At 42.7% G+C, this 22,086-nt stretch overlaps 1 protein-coding gene across 11 annotated transcripts in view; it reads right to left on the bottom strand.

Annotated features, from left to right (window-relative positions):
- Positions 1-11,980, bottom strand: part of ATG16L1 (autophagy related 16 like 1) — a 66,036-nt gene extending 54,056 nt beyond the window's left edge. For 9 of the 11 annotated variants that reach the window (XR_006740553.1, XR_004984909.2, XM_036421325.2 and 6 more), the window contains exons 1-6: positions 11,688-11,980; positions 8,273-8,366; positions 4,687-4,792; positions 3,714-3,787; positions 2,573-2,824; positions 1,794-1,859 (exon numbers count right to left, since the gene is read on the bottom strand). Coding sequence is in view for 9 of the 11 variants with exons in the window: in XM_036421325.2 (XP_036277218.1) it covers positions 1,794-1,859; positions 2,573-2,824; positions 3,714-3,787; positions 4,687-4,792; positions 8,273-8,366; positions 11,688-11,802 (707 nt within the window). In the remaining 2 variants the exon portion in view is untranslated. The remainder of the gene's footprint in view (positions 1-1,793; positions 1,860-2,572; positions 2,825-3,713; positions 3,788-4,686; positions 4,793-8,272; positions 8,367-11,687) is intronic. The other 2 variants (XM_036421332.2, XM_036421333.2) reach the window with 1 other exon arrangement.
- Positions 11,981-22,086: the final 10,106 nt, after the last annotated feature.

Raw genomic sequence — 22,086 nt, 5'->3', positions numbered from 1 at the left:
TAGGTCTGAAGAAAGAGAAGAAGGCTGGGCTTTCTTTTCTTCAAGGTTGTGGTTCTGGAAGTCACTTTTGTTCACACAAGGGTGACAATAGACCAGCAGAGATGGCAAGAGTAGTAAAAATGAGTTGAGATCATGTAAATGCTTTAAAGTAGAATTATAAAGCCATAAAGGTACTCTGAACTCTACAAAGGCCCAGTGCCATGAGAAAATACAAGCATTTGGCAATTGGTTAGCAAAACCCTTCAAAGATGTAAATGTCCTCCCTTTCCTCCAGAAATCTTCTCTTAGGGAAGGAAGCACAGAGACTAAGAACAGGCCTTGAGAGACACCCCTGGGTTTGCATCCCAGCTCAGCCCTTTTCTGGGTGGTCCTGGGCAGGACACTTGACCTGTCTGAATCATGTCACACCTAGTCACCCATATATGCTGGCAAATAGGAAGTGGACAATCAATGCTTTGGTGGACAAAAATAACAAAGCTGTTATTTTTGAGAAATCATGCCTCATTTCTGGGTCAATTAATTTATTTACATTGCAGTTTTGTTAGGTTCATTTTCCACCTCTACAATTACAGAAGAAATGTCCATTCTGCATCTAAAGCAAAGGCTTGGTATGAAAACCTTCTTGTTTCCTTATAAAATAAGATCTTTGTCTGCTAGGTGACTCCTAACTGAATTTCAACCACCCCCCTCCACTTATATACAAGCAACAGATCATAATTCTAAATGCCATCCTCCAGAATATAATTCAATAGAAAAAGAACACATTCTGAACTAGAGACAAAAGGAATTCAGCCATGAAAGCTTCCGCCATCTTAAAACAAAGCTTTGGGTCTCAGGGAAGATTCTCTACCCTGTCCCCAGATTAGGAAAAGCTCCAACTGATTCAATTCCTTTTGTTCCAACAGATCCTAATCTTCACTTATGTTTTGAAGATTTGCCCAAACATCCACTTAAAGCCACAAACCAAGAGCAAGAGAACCCTGCCCAGCATAACACTGCCCAAGCAGGGTGAGAAAGTGGGTCAGTAGCAATAGGAAAACAGGGAGGTTGTCAGGTGTTAGGGGTGCAGGTAGTTAGAATTCATAGCGCATGAGGAACAACTTTCTGGAAGGTAATGAGGATTCTTTCTGCCTTAAATCTTTTACATTTCTTTCAGCAATCCATAAAATGGTTTTATAGAAATTAAAAATATATGGTAGGTCCTCAGGTTAGGAGATCTGTTCTTACAGCGCACGAGTTAATGCAATTTTCTCTGTCAGAACTCACCTACATAAGCACCTACGTCACTCACATGGAGCACACACACAGCAGTAATGAAGTGAAACAGTAAAAAAAATTTAACAGAAAGTTGCCGAAACCGGTTTGGCTCAGTGGATAGAGCGTTGGTCTGTGGACTGAAAGGTCCCAGGTTCAATTCTGGTCAGGGGCATGTACCTTGGTTGCGGGCACATCCCCAGTAGGAGGTGTGTAGGAGGCAGCTGATCGATGTTTCTAGCTCTCTAACCATCTCCCTTCCTCTCTGTAAAAAATCAATAAAATATATTTTTAAAAAAATTTAACAGAAAGTTAATAATTCCTGACCTTTACTGGTGGTAAATGAGTAATAAAAAACTCATAACACACATATGTGTATATGTAAAAATAACGGAACTTTAAAAAAAAAAAAAATAAATGGGAGATGGTGATGTAACCACGAAACAACATATGTCGAGTCTGATGTAACCCAAGGACTGCCTGTATTTAAGAGAATCAAATCATCCAGAGCATAGTTTTGATTGCATATCTCTACTCACTGTTCAACTGGTAGAGGTTCTTTCGCTGCTTCTGCGAGCTCTTTTTGCAGTCGGGCTTGCCGCCGCCTATTTAAAAAAAGAAAGAAAAAAAAGCCCAACTCTTATGTTTGCTTAAAAAATGCATGGGGCTTTGGCTCTCAATAAACTAGCTTTAATAATATATCTAAATATTCAGTGCATTCAAAATAACAACTGCCCTGAGCAAAGATTCCAAGTCCCAAATTCATACTGGTAATGGTGGTAAAGATGCTGTTATAAAGGCTGTCAGAGCAAAGCCTGGAGGAAGGATTATGTTATTAGAAAAAGCAGTGAACCACTAAGGGAGAGGCCTGTTGGGACCCAGGGCCTCTCAGGACAGAAAGGTGTATACAGGGTTAGCCATGGCTGCAACTTAGTTTTCTACAGCAAACAGCCTCATACCGACATACCAAGAGCATGAGTAATAATAGTTAAGCTTTATGTACATTTTACTTGTGCCTAGCTCAGTTTTATTATTTTACAGTTTTTAACTTATTTAATCCCCATAACAATGCTTTGAGGTTAAGTGCCATTATTTCCATTTTACTAATAAGATTAGGGCTGAACACAGAAGCATTGACTCTGGCAAAATCTTAATGCTGTCAACAGTTGCATCCACTCTCAAAATTACTTTTGTTAATGTTTTCTGGTTTTCCCCCATCCTGCGGTTGGAGCTGCCAGGTTTGTTTCCTTCTTTTCAAAGACCTAGGTTCCACTTCAGCAAAAAAAAAGAACCTACTAACTGTGGATCCATCTCCTACCTTGAATCCTTTTCATTCTCTGCATTGAGGCGATTGGCTTCCTGCGCTTTCTCAGCCATCCACCTGGTGACCAGCTCCTGATTCTCCTCCGAAGTTTTCCTCAGTTTCTCCTCTAAGGCAGTAAAAGTGATCTGCAGGGCATCATATTCATCCTTCAGGGTCTGGTTGGCTCTCTCCAGGTCCTGCAGTTTATTGCGTAGTTCTTGGCACTCCGTCTCCAGATCAGAGATAGTCTGCAAACATTCTGCAATTCTGAAAGCACGACACAGGGGAGAAATGGCACTTCGCAGGAGCCCCGCTGGGGGCCAGAGGACCTGGCCAGGTGCTGGAGCTGCCTAAGCTCGGGCACCAGCAGTGACCTCAGCCATCACACCAGGCACCATGCAGGAGTCTTCATTATTATTACACCTCACTTAGCAGAGCCCAGTCTCAATGGTTTACAGAACCCCATTAGGAGGAAGCATCTGGGGTCAAATTCATCCAGACAATAAATATCATAGCATTTTTCAGAAAAGCAGGATTTGGAGGAAGAGGGAGCTTTTGGTGCTTAATCTGAGCAGTCAACAGGGGCTTAAGAGGCTGGAAGTCCTGTGTATTCCATCAGCTCTATCATTCACTGACAGAATGCCTGAGGAAGTCCCTCATTCTAAGCCTCTAGATATCACTCTGCACATTAAGGAAAAAGGTACAGATGACTCAGGCTGTGTCTCTGTTTATCTTATCTGCCAGGCTTCTCTCCAATCAAGAATAATCCCGCCCACAAACTCATCCCTGCTCTCAAGGACCACACACTCTTTATCTTGGGCCATTTCCACCACAGAAGACACTGGCTCCCATCCCCAATGTCCCCAATGGCCACGGGAGAACTGTGAATGCCCCAAGGACATTTGCAAGGGCCAAAGGTATTTCCAGGAGTATGCTGGGAACCTGGAAGACTGAGGGCACTGTCCTGGCCTTTTCCATCCTTAGAGCAGGAAAAAAAGATTCCAAGCTATACATACACAAAAATAAAACTCTTGCTGAGTCCAATGTGGCTACCATTTGCCACTGATAATCACTGGCCCTGCTCACAAGAGTACAGTAGATAAAACGGGGGCATGATCCCACAACCAGTCCCAAAGTAGGTGTTGTCTCTACTCACTTTGCTTCATTCATCTGCATCTCCTTGTCCTTCTGCTGCATTTGGTTATTCAGGTCAATCACCAACTGAGCTAACTGGGGGTAAAGAAAAATACTTTCATAAATAAGAGATTTTAGGGCCTCAGATGAAAACTAAATGACAGTGGGTTAAATTATTTTCAAGAAAGAAAAGGTGCCTGTGGGTTGAGCCAAGGCAGGAAGAAACAAGCTGGGTGGCGGAGAGGAGCAGAAGGGCCCATAGGGATGCTCAGGGGAACGGTGGGGGCTGGTCCCTGTTGAAGGCAGGCTCGGATGGGTGAGAAGAGCTCTAGGTGACTGCCAGGTTCCTGCTGTGGACTCTGTCTTGCCTTGAACCCCAGCTATCTGTTCAGACTCTTCAGCTGATAAAATGATCAATTCAGCTGATTTGTAAATTTTATTGTACTTGCCAGCACAATACCATTGAGAGTTAACACAGCTCAGGATTTAATTCTAACGATTCTTTCTGAAATTTCAGGATTAAATCTCAAAAGCTTAAAAAATTATTTTCTTTATTGACATAACACTGGTTTATAACATTATAGAAGTTTTAGGTGTGCAACATTATGTATAATTCGACCAAATGTTTAATTTCCATCGTCACCATATAAGTGACCCTTTTACCTGTTTCACCCTCATCTCCCTCCCTTTGTCTCTGGTAACCACCCATCTGTGCTATCTGCTTCTAAAAAGCTTTGGACCTTCAGTGGACCAAGCAGAAAACTTCTTTCCTTTAAAAGTCCTCCACTGGTACCTCCCATGCCAGCTTAGAGCATGACAACCGGGCGGTTATCTCAATGGCTTGCCCTCTTGCTGATGAAACAAGGTCCTCACCCCTTTCCTGTTGTTTCATTCCCACATAGAGCTGGTGATGCCACATGAAGCCAGGCACCCCATCCTCCTACTAAAAGACCCACACAGAGCAGAAAACACAAGTTGAGAGCAGCTATCTTTACCTCCCCACGTTTCTTGTGCAACTCAGTCAGTTCTTCCTGGTGTTTCATCCTCAGGTGGGCCATTTCCTGTAGCTGGCCATCATTCCATGCACTATCATGTCCAGGACTGAATTCCCAAACCAGGCAGATGAAGAGAATGTGCAAAAAAGAGGGGGTAAAAAATAAGTCCCCTTTCAATCAGGCAGTAGAACAATAACTCCAGAATTTCAACCATGAACATGACAACAAAGCCAATAAAGCGGGCCAGTCTCTCCAGGCCAGGGTAGTTTATACGTCACATAAACCTGATGGAGAAAGTAGGAGACCAACCACTACCCAAACTACCTTTGTGCTTTCAGGAACGAAGGGTAGGTTCCAGAATGAAGTTTAAATATCTATGGAAGAGATAAGCAGGCTGTTCACCAGGCAAGTATGTGAGCACCAACTCTGTGCCAGGCACTGCTCCTGCAGCTTGGGGAAGTAGTAAGAGGCTTTTAAGTGGCATGAGTGACCTGCATCCTTGCCCTAGTCTCAAACTCTTCTTTAGAATGCCAACTCCTTTTAAGAGGGCTTTTACATTTTGCATATTCTCCATTGCTCTGCATTAAAATAAGGAGATTTGATAAAAAAATAATTTCTAATCCACATGCAGTTAATCTACTACTTCCAATTTTATTCAAAATAAAAGTCAAACCCCTAACAATAGTCCATCAACAGTGCTTCACTAGGTAGGTAAGAGTCAAACCTGGAAGGCATGTTTAAACACTCCCGGGCCTCACCCCAGATTGATACGGGTCTGAGCTACAGCTGATAATCTGCACATTCACCGGCTCTCAAGGACGTGATCATTCACAAGGACTCTGAGTAGCCATGGATTAACACAGTTATTCTCAAAAGTTAGAGGTAGTCAGGATCACCTAAAGGGTTTCTTAAAACGGATTAATGGGGCCCCACTCTCAGAGTTTCTGAAAGAATAGGTTTAGGAAAGGGCCCAAGGCTTTCTATTTCTAATAATTTTCCAGATGCTGCTGTTCAGGAAGCATACTTGGAAAATTACTAGAATCCACGATTTCCAGGCTTAAGAGTTTAATTTTAATCTATTTAGTAAGCAAGAGGATTAAAACACTTAAGAGGGAAGTCAGATAATTTATAGTATTTTTAAATTTTATTAAATTTATTGAAGTGATACTGGTTAATAAAATTATGTTTCAATTGTACAATTCTATTAAGATTAACTAGGACAAGATGTACAGGATTTAAGGAGACAGGAGAGAGAAAGGAAACTTAAAAAACAAAAGGCCCAAATGGGTCACTTGTGCTAAAAGCCCATAACCCCAAACCTACATTTAATGTCTGATCTAACAGAAGTTCCAATCTCTCTCATATTAGTCAGCCAGGGTAAAATTTCTGGTCAACACCTAGAGATAATCTGCCAGGGGGACCCTTTCCATTTCCTCCCTCCTTGAAGAAAGAGGCTATCTGCATGATAAAAGCAGTTGGGATAACAATTCTTTCTTTTCTTTTGTTAGTAATCCCTAGCCCCACTCTTCTTTCTATCAAAACCTCCTATTTTCAGCTTCCAGGTGCTAGATAGTATGCTGCAAGATTCACAAATTACTTGATAAATCCCATTAGACCTCCAAATTTACTGATTTTTTTTTTTTTTTAAACGTAACCAACCAGGTAGCCATATTCTGTGCATAACTTATCACTCTAGCAAACACCCCTTGAACTGGTCACCCCCATTAGACCCACTTCCTTAAACAAGGGCACTGGATTTTATCCCCAATACCTAGCCCACTCCACAGTCACACAATGTCTGAGTGCAGAAGGTCCCACAGTGCAGGAATGAAAGGGCAGGTAACAAATGAAGGGGAGAGGGGCATTATAGCAAAATAAATAAATAAATAAATAAGTAAGTAAAATAAACTAAGGGACAGATGCACTAGGGACTGTGGGAGAAACCAACAGGCTCAGGAAACTGACTATATGTGGAGGGGCAGGTCAGTGAAGGAAAAAGGAACCATAGATGACTCATGGAAAATAAAGAACAAGGCAGTCAGGAGAGGCCTGATTATGAACACACATTTGTGGGGAAGGAAAGAGCCCCAATCAAATTACCACCCCTGTGATATTCAGCCAAAATAATTGTTTTACATTTACTTATAGTACCTTTCCAAACAAATGAGCTTGTCAGGAAAAAAAAAAAATACAGAAATACAGTCACCAAGAGTCTAGCCTAGTAGAAATAAAATGCTTCAAGTTTTCAATGGATTGATTTTAAATGAAAAGGTGAAATGGTATTCTCTGTATCTGAAATTGACCAGAAGACTGAACCGAGTATTTACACTGCTACAGAAGACCCCCTGACAGGGTCCAGCCAGGCACACTCTGCCGGACTGTTGTTAGCAGGAATGGAACCTGGGCCGGCCCATTTGTTCATCTTTCTTATCTGGCCAGATTAGGAAACATGCATGGCAGTTACACAGCTCACTCAGCTATAGCAATAAAGATATTAAACTATACCAGCATTTCTGGGATTTTTAAAAACCCCAAATTACCATTAACCTTGTTCTTAAAACTGCTTAACCGTTAACTAAAATGCAAATAAGAATGGAATTTTAGAGCAATAATGGCTACTGTTCTCATACAAACTATCAAATTTAATATGGCAACATGAGCATATGGAAAAAGACAGTAAGACTGTAGAATGATTCCAATTACCCTGCTTAGATGAAGAATGGTTTTCAGGTTTTTGGACCATAAACCTCAAAAAGAAATATAGCCGAAATCGGTTTAGCTCAGCAGATAGAGCAACGTCGGCCTGTGGACTGAAGGGTCCCGGCTTCGATTCCGGTCAAGGGCATGTACCTTGGTTGCGGGAACATCCCCGGTGGGGGGTGTGCAGGAGGCAGCTGGTCAATGTTTCTCTCTCATCAATGTTTCTAGCTCTCTATCCCTCTCCTTTCCTTTCTGTAAAAAAAATCAATAAAATATATTAAAAAAGAAAAAGAAATATAGTTTATATAAATAATCCAAGTGAACACATCAGACCCTCATCATGAACTTATATTTAATAAGACAATACTCACCCTTCCTATAGAAATGCAGACCTTTTCCCCTAATCTTTCTAAAAAAAAAAAAAAAAAGTCTTGTTGCAACCTGTTAGTTTAATTTCACAATCTACTAAAATATGTTGGGAAAAAAACACTGAATTAAAAAGGATCAAATAGACCTGTGTTGTAGAAAAAGCAAGTTATGGCAATCTGTATTAAACAAGATCTATGTAAATCTGCTTAGGAATGCTTACTAAGCCTGGTTATTTAGAAAATGTGAACGCTGACTGGCTGGAGAAGGAACTGGCCTAGTTATCCTCCTTAAGCAATTTCTCTAGCTAACATCTTACCAATAACTGTTCAAGGTGGGTAGATGTGAGAACCTCTAAAAAATATTTTAGTTATCTGGCTTCAGAATCTTATCTAAAAAGAGCTGACAAAAAACTAGAGCACAGAAACAGTGCTTGGTTTGCTTCTAAATTAGCAAAATGAACTGAGACTAGTTTTAATACATGAGAAGGTACAAATTTTAAAGGATAGTTTCAAAATACCTTATCTCATGCCTGTTGGGTATGTCCGGCTTCTCTGCTTGTAGCTTCTGGGTAAGAACTGAATGAAGATCTGACTTTTCCAGCAACTTGTTATCTATCCCCCCAAAAGAGAGAAAATCAAGTTATTTATTATAACCTACATACGTGTTTACTACTTAATGTCATATAAAGACTTGGACCACACATACAAAAGAGACTTGGGTCAAAATAAATAGGTTTCACTTTTATTAAGTATCAAAGTACTAGGTACTGTACTTGGTTACCAATTATAGCAATTATCCAAAATTTAGGAACATATCAATACACTCCTTAGATGTTGTTTGGCCTAAGCAAGGGCAACCCAGTCAAAGGGATCTATGTTCCCTCTATTAAAGACAATGGAAAATGCTTTCTATTCCCACAGTTAGTTATTTCTACCCTGGGAGTAAAAACCAAGAAGTCAAAGATCATTTTGAGATTCCTTGCTCAGGAAACTGGGTGGAAGATGCTATTGTATCAGAGAACACATGAGTGGAGAGCTTAAGGGAGAAAATGAGTTCCCTTTCTGAACTTAACAAATGTGACAAGCAACACAGTGCAGGAATTCAAAAGGTCAGAGCTAGAAATGACTTGTAGTTAGTAATGACAGGCACATGGGGCAAGATCAGATTTTTTTTTGGGGGGGGAGGGGTTGATGGGGTTGTTGCATATCCTAAAAGTCTAAGATTATAACTGCTTAAGAACAAAATTTTGATAGGGTTTTTATGCTAGTGACCATTCCTGCTGAAGAGCTTATTTTCCTAAAGGCTCTTAAGCCCTTGAGTTCAGCCCTGGCCAGTGTGGCTCAGTTGGTTGGAGCATCGAGCCCTGCATCTGAAAGGTTTCAGGTCCGATTCCTGGTCAGGGCACATAACTAGATTGTGGGTTCCATCCCCGGGATGCATATGATGGATGTTTCTCTCTCTTCCTTCCTCTCACTCCAAAATCAATAAGCACATCCTCCACTGAGGATAAAAAAGAATCTTGAGTTCTATTTCTCCTTGATATCTGAAAATGGAATTACCGGCAGAAAAAGAAACACTCTCTTCATCTACATTAATTTAATGAACTAGTCAGCAGAACAGGGAAGTGGTTCCAATTTTGGATATTCACCAGTGTCAAAAGGGTTCTAATAAGATCTTTCATATATTACAGCAGAGCTGGGTGCCCTGTGATAATATTAGGTCTTTCAAAGGACATGAGGTATTGAGGAGGCATCCTTCCTAAAGTTCCTCTCACTAAAGAGAAGGCCCAGCCCAGCCTGCCTGGTTCAGTGGTTGAGCATAGACCAGGAGGTCACGGTTTGATTCCCGGTCAAGGCACAAGCCCAGGTTGTGGACTTAATCTCCAGTGTAGGGCCTGCAGGAGGCAGCCAATCAAAGACTCTCTCATCATTGATATTTCTATCTCTCTCCCCCTCTCCATTCCTCTCTGAAACCAATAAAAAAACCCATATCAATTATTTAAAAAATAAAGAAAGAAGGATGAAGATGTCCACTGCTCCTATAGCCTCTTTTCATCCTCTCTTCAGGCTCTGAGGAAGGAACTGAACATGAGATTCTGGGCTGATGGAAAGTCAGAACTTGACTGGGAAGGCTGAAGAGAAATGGGACTGTTTCAAGGTCAAACTAGAAGTGATCCCAATGTCAAACCCAAGCGTAAAGAAAGGTGGTCTTGCTCTCCTACCCCCTTCTAGGCCCTCAGATATTCTCTATCCACCACAGCTCATTAAAGGACATGTTCCCTCCCCAGGACTGATCTCTCCTGACTTTTCTACATCCTCACACCCCATCATGATGGTCATTTTTAGAGACCAGAAAAACATTCAAATTGTGCCAATGTGATGACAAGCATCTTTCATTTATAGACTATTATGGACATGGTTTCCAAAGCACTTATATGCACAGCCTTGTTTTTATGAAGCAGGCAGAGCAAGCGTCACCCCCATTTTATAGATGCAGCAAACCAGACTCAGAAAGGCAAGTGTAAAAAATGGTTAGTGAGGAGTGGAGTTTGATCTCCAACCCAATTTGACTTACAATGTGCATTATCTTTCAAAGAACAGGCATTCAATAAATACCTGATGACCTGAATTTACTAACCTGCTAAGGAATCACATTTAATTAATGTGCCTCTGGCTTTTTGAAATGATACAGGTCTGCCAGGGCCTTTGGGTACAAGCCATAAGAGGGGTCCACCATCTCCCTTTCTTTCCTATCTAAGGGCCATTTCTTGGGGGGACTAAGGGAGAAAAGCAAATCCACATTAGGAGTCATCAAGTCTACATTCAATTCTAGGCTGCCACCGTTAATCTGCTGTACCTTTCCAGACAGATTATTTAACCTCTCACCTGCCTCGTGTAAAATGGACAACAGGACCTACTTTATAAGATTTTTCAGGAAGATTAAGTGAAATAATACATGCCAAATGTTGACCACAGTACTTAAGCTTGTCAGCACATTGGTCCCCAGGTGGTTCTAACATACAGGTAGGTTAGGGAACCATTTAGTGCAATCAGAACTCAACGCAGGTCAACTACCACCGTGTTTCCCTGAAAATAAGACATCCTCCGAAAATAAGACCTAGCGCATGTAAAGATAAGACATCCCCTGAAAATAAGACCTCGCGCAACTTTGGGAGAAAAAAATTAATACAAGACATTGTCTTATTTTCGGGGAAACAGGGTAGTACTATAAACTTCATCAATCAATATAAATGGAGAGACCTGTCAGGCTTACTTAAAGGGGTAGATGAAACCACAGAACTGAACACTGGCATCTCTTAGCCTAAATCAGTTATGGTAAAATTGAAGAAGTGGGGAGCTAGGAAGTGCTCATTAAAACGCATCTAAGGGTACATTTTTCTACTCATATTGCACCAGTAGTGGAAGGAAACTACCTTTCTTATACTTAAGTTTTCAATAATGGTAAAAACTATGTTGCCCCAACTTTAAAGTATATTAAGACTCAAAATGTTCAATCGTCAAGAGTATCGTTGGAATAAGGACAGGGGTTTAAAAAAGGAAAGGCCAAACATTTCATGACACTCAGAAGATGTTAACTGCGAGAGTTAATGTTTAAAGTCAGTGCCTGTTTCAAAAACACGGATGATGCCGAGAAACAGGACGTTTCTGGAGCGAGCACTGTGTGAACTGCTGGGATTTACAAACGCAAGCGTGCACGGTGCCTGCCTACGAAGAGCGCACGACTTAGTAAAGGAAACCCTCCACAGTCACACCCAAGGATAAAATGAGAAGGTCTTAAAAAAAAAAAAAAAAGATCTAGGGGTTGCAAGGCACGAGCAGCGCCGGGAGCTCGGCCTCCGGTACCCGCCGGCGCCCCACGTGCCTCTGCAGGCCCGTCGATCCGCCCGCTTCCGGGGCCCGCCCGCCGCTCACACTGCAGGATGATCTCCTCGAACGCCTGCCTCTGCAGCCGGTCCCGGCGCCTCAGTTCCTCCGAGATGTGGCGCTTCCAGCGGGGGAAGTCGGCCGCGCGGAGACCCGACGACATGGTGCGCGCGGCCCGGGCGCGTCAGCGCTGCCGATCCGAGCAGGGACTGGCGGCCGCGGCCCGCAGCATGAGGCGACCCGCGGGCGCGGGAAGGCGGGCAGCCCCACGCTCACCTCCACCAGCAGGCCGCCCCCGGCGCCATCCGGGATGGTCTTCCGGCTCCTGTCGGAAATAGTTTGGGCCAGGACCGGAAGACCCGCCTCCTCGCCGACGTCTTACGTCACACGCACGCACGTGGTCTGCGCCGACGCAGTTGCGCTCGTCAAGGACACCTGCCCGTGGCCGGAAGCACTGCGGGGAGAGAGGCGGCCGCTGGGAGGCGTTGGGGCTTCGTGGTGGCTCAGTCCTGGCTGGAAAGGAGACCGGAAAGAGGCTGCCTCCGCTGGCCCGCCTACGTTTCCTCTGCTTCTTTACTCCGTTTTTTATTTTACTTCTTGGCCTGCCTCCCTTTTCTTCATCTCCTTAGTTTACAAGCAGAAGTGGGGCCCGCTTAGTAGCTGTGAAACTGGATAAATGACAATCTCCCTAAGCCTTGGATCTGTAAAATGGGGATCGTAATGATAGCCTACCTCACAGAGTTGTCTTGAGGCTTAAAAGGAAGAACCTATATAATGCAGTTAGCACTGTGCCTGGCCCATGGTAAGCCTAACTTTCCCTAGACACCCAGCCATTCTAAGGCCTGCCCAAAGTCTGACTGCTTTAGAGAGAGCATCACCCTGACCTTGTAAGTAGGTGTTTTTTTTTGTTTTTTTGTTTTTTTGTTTTTTTTTTACAAGAAAGAAAAATGCAAAGAATAGTTAAAGGTGTGAATAGATTGGCTATGTTAATAATTAGAAACATAGAAATTATGGCCTAACCGTAAATGGTTTAGAAGGTAAACTGAGACAAATAGGTAAAACATTCAAGCAGTGTACAACCATCTGTAAGTGGTAAAGTCCTACCTTCCCTACTGAGGCACTAAAGGGTAAGTGGTTTACACTTCTCCATAAGCAGAGGGAAAATAGCTTAAATACTCTACTCGAGGAAATAGGTAGCAGAAATTCAATTAATGACATTTGCCAACCACACCCAAGGACAGATGAAATTAAGGGGATAAATCTCATTTTGGCACATCAGATAAAACTGATGAATATTCTATTTCGATCCATTTTTAAGACCTTCCCCAAAGCAGTCTTTATTTTATTTTATTGTTTTAGGCTACTTTTATTTATTTATTATTAAGGTATTATATGTGTACATATCTTTCCATCCCCCCCTCACATACATGCCCCCCCCCCGAGTTTTTTGTCCATTGGTTTTGCTTATATGCATGTATAGCAAAGCACAGTCTTTAATTTCTCCTGGGAGCAGTGTAAAGCCTTTCCTTCCCCTATTTCTCCGCCACTGGCATGCAACTCCTAAACTCAGGCTCTCCATGAGATTTGCAGCGGCAGCTCCGCCTGGGCTAATTTTCTAAACCTGTCTTCAAGGCCCCCTTGTCTCTGACTTATCAGTGAGCCAAAGCAGCCTCACCTAAGCTCTCTCCCATTGCTTCTTCTATCCTAAGTCCATCCTGGTTTTACTCTCCCCAGCATTAATTTTTTGTTGTTATTGTTAATCCTCACCTTAGGATATCTTTTCCATTGATTTTTATTTAGAGAGAATGGAAAGGAGGGAAGACAGAGAGAGAAACATAGATTGGTTGCCTCTGGCATGCACCCTGACTAGTACCAGGGATCAATCTGCCCTTGACCAGAAATCAAACCTGAGACCCTTTGGTAGGCAGGCTGACACTTTAACCACTTAGCCACATTGACCAGGGCCCTGTCCCCAGGTTTAATAAACGTGCTCTCAAAATCATATGTACTCATGTTATAAAATCTTTCCTGCATGAAGTTAAGAACCCCCACATTACAGGCTGGCCAAGGCAGACCTGCTCCGGGTCTGGTCCCTTTCCGGTAACAAAGATATAGACAGGACTTTGAAAGAGAAAAAGAACTGTTTGCTAGATGTTGAAAGGGGAGGTGGGAGACACAGACTCAGGAGGAGATGGCATCTATCAACTCCGTAGAATAGAAAACCTTGGTTTGTAATCAAATCATCTGAGCTTTACCTGCCTTTCACAAGTTGGTGAATTTAGTACATGAAAATGGAACTGGACAAAGCAAGGGACTAGAGGAGAGGAAAGGGATATCAGAAACTGGCTTCTCTTCCAGTGTGTCTTAGTCCAGAGAAAGATCTTTCAGCAACAGATAAGGAAACCTTTCCTTTTCTATAGAGCACAGGACTAGGACAGTCATGCTTCTAGAGTTGTCACAAAAGATATTTTGTTGACAGCCAGTGCTGAGTGATCTGAATTTGAAGGAAGGACCCATGGAGATCAGAAACAGAAGGGACTTTCTCACACACTGAAGAAAATTAAGAATGAGGTTCTGAAAGTTTCCAAGAATGCCTTCAAATGTAATAGCCATGCCAACCTCAAAAGATCATAACATCACATAGCATCAAATCTTGACAGTTGAATATACTAATTTTCCAGACAATGTTATGATGAAAATATGTTAACAAATTTGCAGAACCAGCAATTCCACTTGTATAAATTGATGCCAGGAAATATTTGGACTAATGTCCATATATAGAGAACCTTGGAAGAAATGGAGATGTTGAAAATAATCTATATTTCCAACAATAAGAGGTAAATGACTATTATATATTGTTTAAAATGTTTATAATAAAAGCAGTAGGTGGTATAAATCCAATTTATGTAAAATAAATGTGTCCCTGGATCCTCATCGGCAACATTTTTTTTTAATGAATAGAGAATATAATTTCTAAACCAAGCCAATGACAGCTGGGAGTGGGCAAAGGTACCCTGTGCCCTTGCTTCTGCAGGGGACACTCTCTGTTTTGTAGAGTATGTCTGGAGCTCCCCACAGGGCAGGCTGAGGTAAGATTTCTCCTAAAACTACAGTTCTGCCCAATTTCCTCCCCTGGCCTATCCTGCCTCCCCTGGCTTAGCCTGATGCCCATATTGGGAGTATTTCTTCAACAAATCTCTTGTACAAGAACCCCAGTTTCAGGCTCTGCTTTTAGGGAACCCAGCCTAAGGCAACCCTAAGGCCAGAGCTTACCTGATTTGCCCAAAACCCAGCAGGGAAGCCATTGTGACTAAAGCATGCCTGCCAGGAAGTGTTCACCTATGGATTGGTTTGATATAATTCTGTTTAAGACATTTGGGAGCCAGAGACAGCAGTCACAGCATCTTCTGGGGCACCATTGTAAGGGCTGGTAATGCCACATGTGGACTTCTAGATCCACTGGCCATTTTGCCACAAAAGGGTTGGAAGGCTACCTTCTAAGGCAGAACTGTCTGTCTTTAGTAGGAAATCCATTTGCTTCTTTCCTGGAAAATTACTGTCTCCGTCTAATGTGGCCTATATTGTGTCACACCCCCTCCCCGGCCCCCACTGTCCCCAAATCAATGTGTTGAATCCCTAAACCCCAATGTGACTGTATGTAGAAATAGGGCTTTTAGGAGATAAAGTTCAATGAGGCCATAAGGGTGGGACCCTAATCCGATAGGATGCCTGTATCCCTTCCTAAGAGGAGTAAGAGAGACCCTCTTTCCCGGCCCTGTGATGACACTGGAGATAGTGGTCATCTGTGAACCAGGAAGTGGGCTCTCACCAGAAACTGAGCTCTGAGCAGACCATCAAAACTACAAAACCATCCAAACTACAAATGTCAGTTTAGAAAATTTGCATTTAGGTTTGTGAAGATCGTGTTTCTGATTCCATAGGGGAAACAGTTCCCGAAATGCCCTGCTCAGCTCCAGAGAGCCAAGTCAGCATGTCCAGTGCTAAAGGACTGGACAACCAGGGGCAAATCAGGATTCACCTTATTTTTTTATTTCATACCTAACCGTAAGATTGAAGCATTGTAAAAGGTTTGAAAATAGAGACTGAGGGAGACTTTTCTTAGAGTTTTAATAATTTTCTTTGCAGAAGAATACATAAGTAATTTTCTTTTATTCGTAAATTAATTCCAAGAAGTATTTTTTTTTCATTTTTAATGTAAAATGCTTAACCTACCTTCAAATATCCTGGCAATGTAACCAAATTCTTTTTTTTTTTTATTTTGTTTTTGTTAATCTTCACCTGAGGATATTTTTTCCATTGATTTTTAGATAGAGTGGTAGGAAGTCGGGAGGGCAACAGAGAGTGAGGAGAGAAACATCAGTATGAGAGAGACACATCAATTGGTTGCCTCCTGCACGAGCCCCAACAGTCGCTGAGGATCAAACCTGCAACCCAGTCATGTGCCTTTCACTGGGAATTGAACCTTCGACCCTAACCACTAGCAACACCATCGAGGGGCGTAACCAAACTCAAAACATTCTGTTAGAAAGAATAGCTTTGGAGATTGGAGGCACGGTTAGGAGACGAGGTTCTCGGCCTTTCTTTTGTGACTTTTGCCAAGTGCCCCAACCTTCCCGAACCTTCATTTTTTCCCCTCTATAAAAGGCACTAAGACCCAGCCTATGGAGTAGTGAGGATTGAGTATAGAACACATACGACAATGAACTTTCATTTGGCACAAAGACATTCGGCATTAGTCCTTCTCTGAGCAATCCCTGAGATAGGTAACCTGCTGGATTTTCAAACATTTGCCTTGTTTGTGATTGTCATGATCGAGTCAAGAGAAGTTGAAAAGCTCAAAGAACATTCCTTAATTTTAGATATATACCTGCCTCCCCGCCATTGCTGAAAAGGTTGCTCACAGGTAAGGGGATGGGCAGGTACATATAAGAGAGAAGGAACACCTCCAGGAAATACGGATTAGTTAGTCCGTAGCTAGCTACATCAGCATCATCTGCGTAGCTCTTTAACATGCTTGTACCAAGTTTCACATCACCCCACCAACAGAACTACTGAATCAGATACTCCGTGTGGTGGCCCCAGAACCTGCATTGCAAAGGGGGCCCCTTGGGTGATTCTGTGGATACCCACGTTTGAGAAACATAGGTCTAGAGCTTGTTCAGATTTTATTGTCACTAACAGGCTACTAGACTTGGTACCTAAGTTTTAAGTAAATGTTTTGAACGGTTTGCTTGGAACAGCTTGCAGTTCAAATTTATTTCCCATAACAAGCAGAATTCGTAGGCTATTTATTGGCAGAAAAAATGGAAGCTTATTATGTATCATCTAGGATTAGTAATTATATTATGTAAAATATTCCTCAAGTCACATATTATCACCTACTCATGTCCAATTAGGGTGATTTAAGATGAACAATTATTAGAAACTCTTTGTACATGTATTCACTGAAGGTCAGTTCAGTTGATTAGGAAAGACCCACAGTGGTAGTTAGATTCTTAGCATAATCAAGGCTGTTGCATTATGAGGTCTGATTTTTTTTGCTTTGCTGCTTAGGGGTCTGATGCTAAGATGCACATCCAATTAAATATAACAAATGCCTTTTGCAATGAACAGAGAGCAAAGGTTCACTTACATTTAGCATTCTGGCTTCATTAAAAATCTGTATTCCAGCACACAGAACACACTGTGAAGAAGAAACCACAGAATGACATAAAACAGTCCCTCTGTCTCGGGAGTCTATATTTAGAATAGTTTCTTAACATTTCTGCACCACTAGGGCTGTGCAAAAGATTTTCCTTCTCATCATGCTACATGATGAACCAGAACCAAAAATTTAACACGGCTAGTTTTAATATTTTTTGTTAACACCATACTGTCGAATGATATGATGCCAATATCGAGAGAATGGGTAAGAAACCTGTTATCCATATGCTACAGAAGGAACAGTAATTTCCTGAGTGCAACAGGAAAGAGTGAGCCTCAAAAACTCTGAAATGTATGAAATGCGGTATCTCGGGATGGCTCTCATGGGTCTTCAAAGGTAGGACTCCCATTGCCCTCTCATCCTGAGAAAGGCTTGTTCGAGAAGCTTCAGGGTGCAAACAGTGAATGCCACTGTGTATCAATCATGGTTTTCACTCTTCGGTTGTTACCTCCAAGTGTACATGCATTGTGACCTTCTTGCAAATGACAGAGATGGTAAGTGGCCTCAATGCACCAGTGGTGAAGTTGGCATTTGAACCCAGCTCTGACCCCACTCCATCTATCACACCACTTTGCCTCCTCTGTGTATGAATCATGTGGCCAGACTTCAAACCGTCTTTTCCCAAATGTAATGCACTGACCTCCAGGAGGATGAGCTGGAATGCTTGTTGAAATTCAGATCCCTGGGCCCCACCCAGACCAAGGGAATCCACCACCTTGGTGGGCCTGGGAACCTGCACTCCCACAAGTTCTCCAGGGGATGCTCATACATGGCAAAGCCCGAGTGTTGCTATTTTAGAGGGATCCAGAAGAAGCAGGAGATACAGCAGCTGCCCTTCATGCCTTTACAAACCAGTTGCAGAGAGCAGGCCTCAGGAAGCCAAAGCAATAACATCCATTTACTTTTGCATGGTGTGCAGCGAAGGGCGAACCCCAGCCTGGCTTCCACCTGGTGCTCAGTGTACTTTCGAGCCATCTTGCCTTGTGGTATTTATTCGAGGAATCAAAGCCTCGTATTAACACAAGGGAAACATAATTAGAGAAAAAATCTGTTATAAAAACCATTTGCTTTCTAAGCCAAGTATAAATTACTCTGGAGTAAGTCATGCCAGGGATCCCACTTCATTAGCTCATGCAATTAAGAATGGCTGTCATTCCAATTGCTGTCAATGTCTGTTTTCCTTAATTGTTTAGACATGTGGTCCCCCCCAACATCTTTTCCTCCCAATGTATGTGTAGTTTGAAAGAGTTGCCATCAAAAGGGGATCTTACTCATTTCTGCAATGAGATGCCTTGGGTTTTCTCCTTTTGCACTGTCCTCCCCAAACATTCTCTGCCCTTCTCATTCTGGAGGCTAACCCCAATGACAGTACCACCACCAGGGCTCCCTTGCCCTCTGCCCTCTGGTTGGGTTTGGCCAATGGGAATAAAAGGCCAGGAGAAGAGGGAGGTCAAGGTATCTTTAACTCACACCTTTTCTATTTCCCTATTGTTCTTGATTTCTTTTATGGCTCCAGCTCTTCACTGCCTTAGGTAATACCACCCTTAGACCCTTCAGATCTTAAAGGAGACAATGGCTCCTTGCTGTTGCTAGTCCCTGGATGCCTCAGCATCGTTGGAGAATTCTCATGTGTCTGCCTGCATCTCTGTAAATAGTCTTCTTAATAAGGTCTCCCTTGAGTGTGCCCTGTTTCTTATACATTCAGGTGCATCTCTCTATATTCATGGGTTATGTGCATACAAAGATCTCTAGTCTATCTCAAGTACTAGATTAATATGTAACTATATACATACACAAGTGCATACACATATACATATATGAAAATATTAAAGAGCAACAACCTATCCCTCCTACCTTCTTTAGAAGGAAAGACTTATTGCAGGTTCCTTGGAGGAAATTGATAAAGATGGACCCTGGGGAAAGGGAAAACATGAAAGTCTAAATTTAACAATAAAAAAGGGGGTGGAGATTGCATGAGCTAGGATAGAGAGAGGACAATAGAGATAGATGGAAAGGGGAGGGAGGGAGACTGAGAAAGTAGAGGAGCTGAGGGCTGAACACATGGTTCCTTGGGAGAGAGATGACAAGAAGAATTTTAAAGAAGTTTCCTGTGTATCTTATAGTGTGACTCCTATCCTGGCTGCCCATCAGTTATGATCAACATTTCTCTTCAAGGATGTGGGGTTTAAAACATGTCTGCAGGTTCTTTGACCCATTTCCCATTAAAAGGTGGAGTCTACTTCTCTTTCCCTGGAATGTGGGCTTTTTTCAAGTAGGAGACAGCAGAAGTGATTCTGCGTGACTTCAGTGGTGAGGCCACAGGTGTCCGCACTGACAGCCAACATCCACCATCAGACCTGTGAATGAATGAACCTTCAGATGGTTCGAGCCCACGCACTGATCGTGAGTGGAGCTGGGCCAAGCCTTGCCCAAACTGCAGATCTGTGAGCAAAGAGTGTCGCTGTTGTTTTAAGCCACCAAGTTTTGGGGTGGTTTGCTATGTAACTATAGATGATTGCAAAAATTCTTTAAATTCAGACTTGGGTTTCTTTTTATTTTATTTCTTTTGTCTTTAAAAAAAATATTATATTATTCTTGACTATATTCTCTATGCTGTACTTACAACCTCATGACTATTTTGTAACTACCAATTTATACTTCTTAATCCCTTTACCTTTTTTATTCATGGCCCAACCCCTTTCTCATCTGGCAACCATCAGTTTATTCTCTGTATCTAAGCGTTTGTTTCTGTTTTGTTTATTCATTTATTTTTATTTTTTAATTCAACACATAAATGAAATCATGTGATATTTGCCTTTCTCTGTCTGACTTATTTCACTTAGAATAGTATCTTCTAGGTCCATCCATGCTGTTGCAAATAGTAAAATTTCATTCTTTTTTTTTTTAAATGACCAAGTAATAGTCCATTGTATATAAGTACCACATTTTCTTTACCTAGCTGTCTATCAGGGGACACTTAGATTGCTTCCATATCTTGGCAGTTGTAAATAATGCTGCAATGAACACAGAGGTGCGTATATTCTGTCAAATTAGTGTTTGGGGTTTCTTTGGACATATTTCCAGAAGTGGAATTATTGGGTCATAAGGCAGCTCCATTTTTTATTTTTTAAGGAAACTCCATAGTGCTTTCCACAATGGCTGCACCAATCTGCATTCCCATCAATGGTGCATGAGAGGTCCCTTTTCTCCATATCCTCATGAGCACTTGTTTATTGATTTATTGATAGCTATTCTGACAGGGTTGAAGTGATATCTCTTTGTGGTTTTAATTTGAGTTTCTCTAATTAGTGACATTTAGTATCTTTTCATATCAGAAAACACGGGTTTCTTAAATTGGCCTTAGGGTGGCCCAGTATGTATTAGTAATAAGAAGATAATCTGGAGAGAATACTTTTTATTGTCTGAAACAAACCTTGTTAGGGTGAGTTATCTTATATAATAAAGAGGTAATATGCAAATTGACCATCACGCCATCACAAAGATGGTGGTGCCCACAGTGCGAGGCGGGAGGGGGGGGGGAGAGCATGGTACTCCACAGGCTTCCCACCAAAGAAAGCCCTACTGAGGGCTTCAGGTCCTCCTGTGCTCACCACTGACTGAGGCTCAGGCAAGCAGGCCAAGGTGCAGGCAAGCCTCAGATGGCAGCTGCCTAGCTGCCCAGGACTGGCCTGAGACTCAGGTAACCAGGACCAGCCGAGGCTTGCACTGCTGGCAGTGGCAGCAGCAGAGGTGTGATGGGGGCGTCGGCTTCCCCTGATCAACTGGGTTGCTTCCCACCCCTGAGGGCTCCTGGACTATGAGAGGGGGCAGGCTAAAATGAGGGACCCCTGCTCCAGTGCATGAATTTTTATGCACCAGGCCTCTAGTACACATAATATTATAACAAGCCACAGAAGGGCTTAATATATTTATATTTTGGACGAGCAAATAAGCCACATTAGGGGTGGGGAGATACCAGGTGTTTACAGCAGTATAATAGTCATCGGGGCCCAGACGGTGTGGCTCAGTGGTTGATCATCCACCCATGCACCAGGAGATTGTGGTTCAATTCCTGGTCAGGGCACATGCCCAGATTGCAGGCTCCAGAGTCTGGGCTGTTGATCACTACCTAACCTGAAGGCTCTTTTAAAATAACTGAAGCAAGACAATTTCTGGGGATATGCTCAAAATTAGGCATGAAACTTCAGTTTATATCTTATGCACAAAAACAGGATTCTACATAATGCAAAGGAGGGCTCTCCCATATGCCCCTTTGCCCCTCTCCCTCCTTTCCAGGGCCCTGCCAGTGCTGCAGAGCCTGGGCCTTGTCATTTCATAGGAACTCAGCTCCTCCTGGAATCCAGTGCTCCCTCCTCCCACCTCCTCTGCAAGCCAGGGCTGGGGTGAGGCAAGTGAGGCATCGGGGCACTACTTTGAAGACAGTGCAAGCTCAGGTGGGCACTGAGAGTGAGTGCCACTTACCTTTTGCATCTGGCACCTTACTCACCTCCTGTCACGGTCTGCTCGAGTCCCTGCAGGATGAAGCATGAGCCAGGAGTCACTTGCTTGGTAAGGGAAGAGAGAGAAACAGGAGTGCTGGAGCTGAGTCTCACAGGGACAGAACTGCCAAGGGCACAGAACTGCTGTGTGGTGACTGGAACTGCCAACACGTCCAAATGGCAAGGAGCACTGGCCAGCTCCTTGAAGCATGACTGGGCACCT

The sequence above is a fragment of the Pipistrellus kuhlii genome, unplaced genomic scaffold (assembly GCF_014108245.1).
Source record: "Pipistrellus kuhlii isolate mPipKuh1 unplaced genomic scaffold, mPipKuh1.p scaffold_m20_p_7, whole genome shotgun sequence".
NCBI classification, from domain to species: Eukaryota; Metazoa; Chordata; class Mammalia; order Chiroptera; family Vespertilionidae; genus Pipistrellus; species Pipistrellus kuhlii.
The sequence above is the reverse complement of the archived record's forward strand: the minus strand, read 5'-3'. Positions and strand labels throughout refer to the sequence as shown.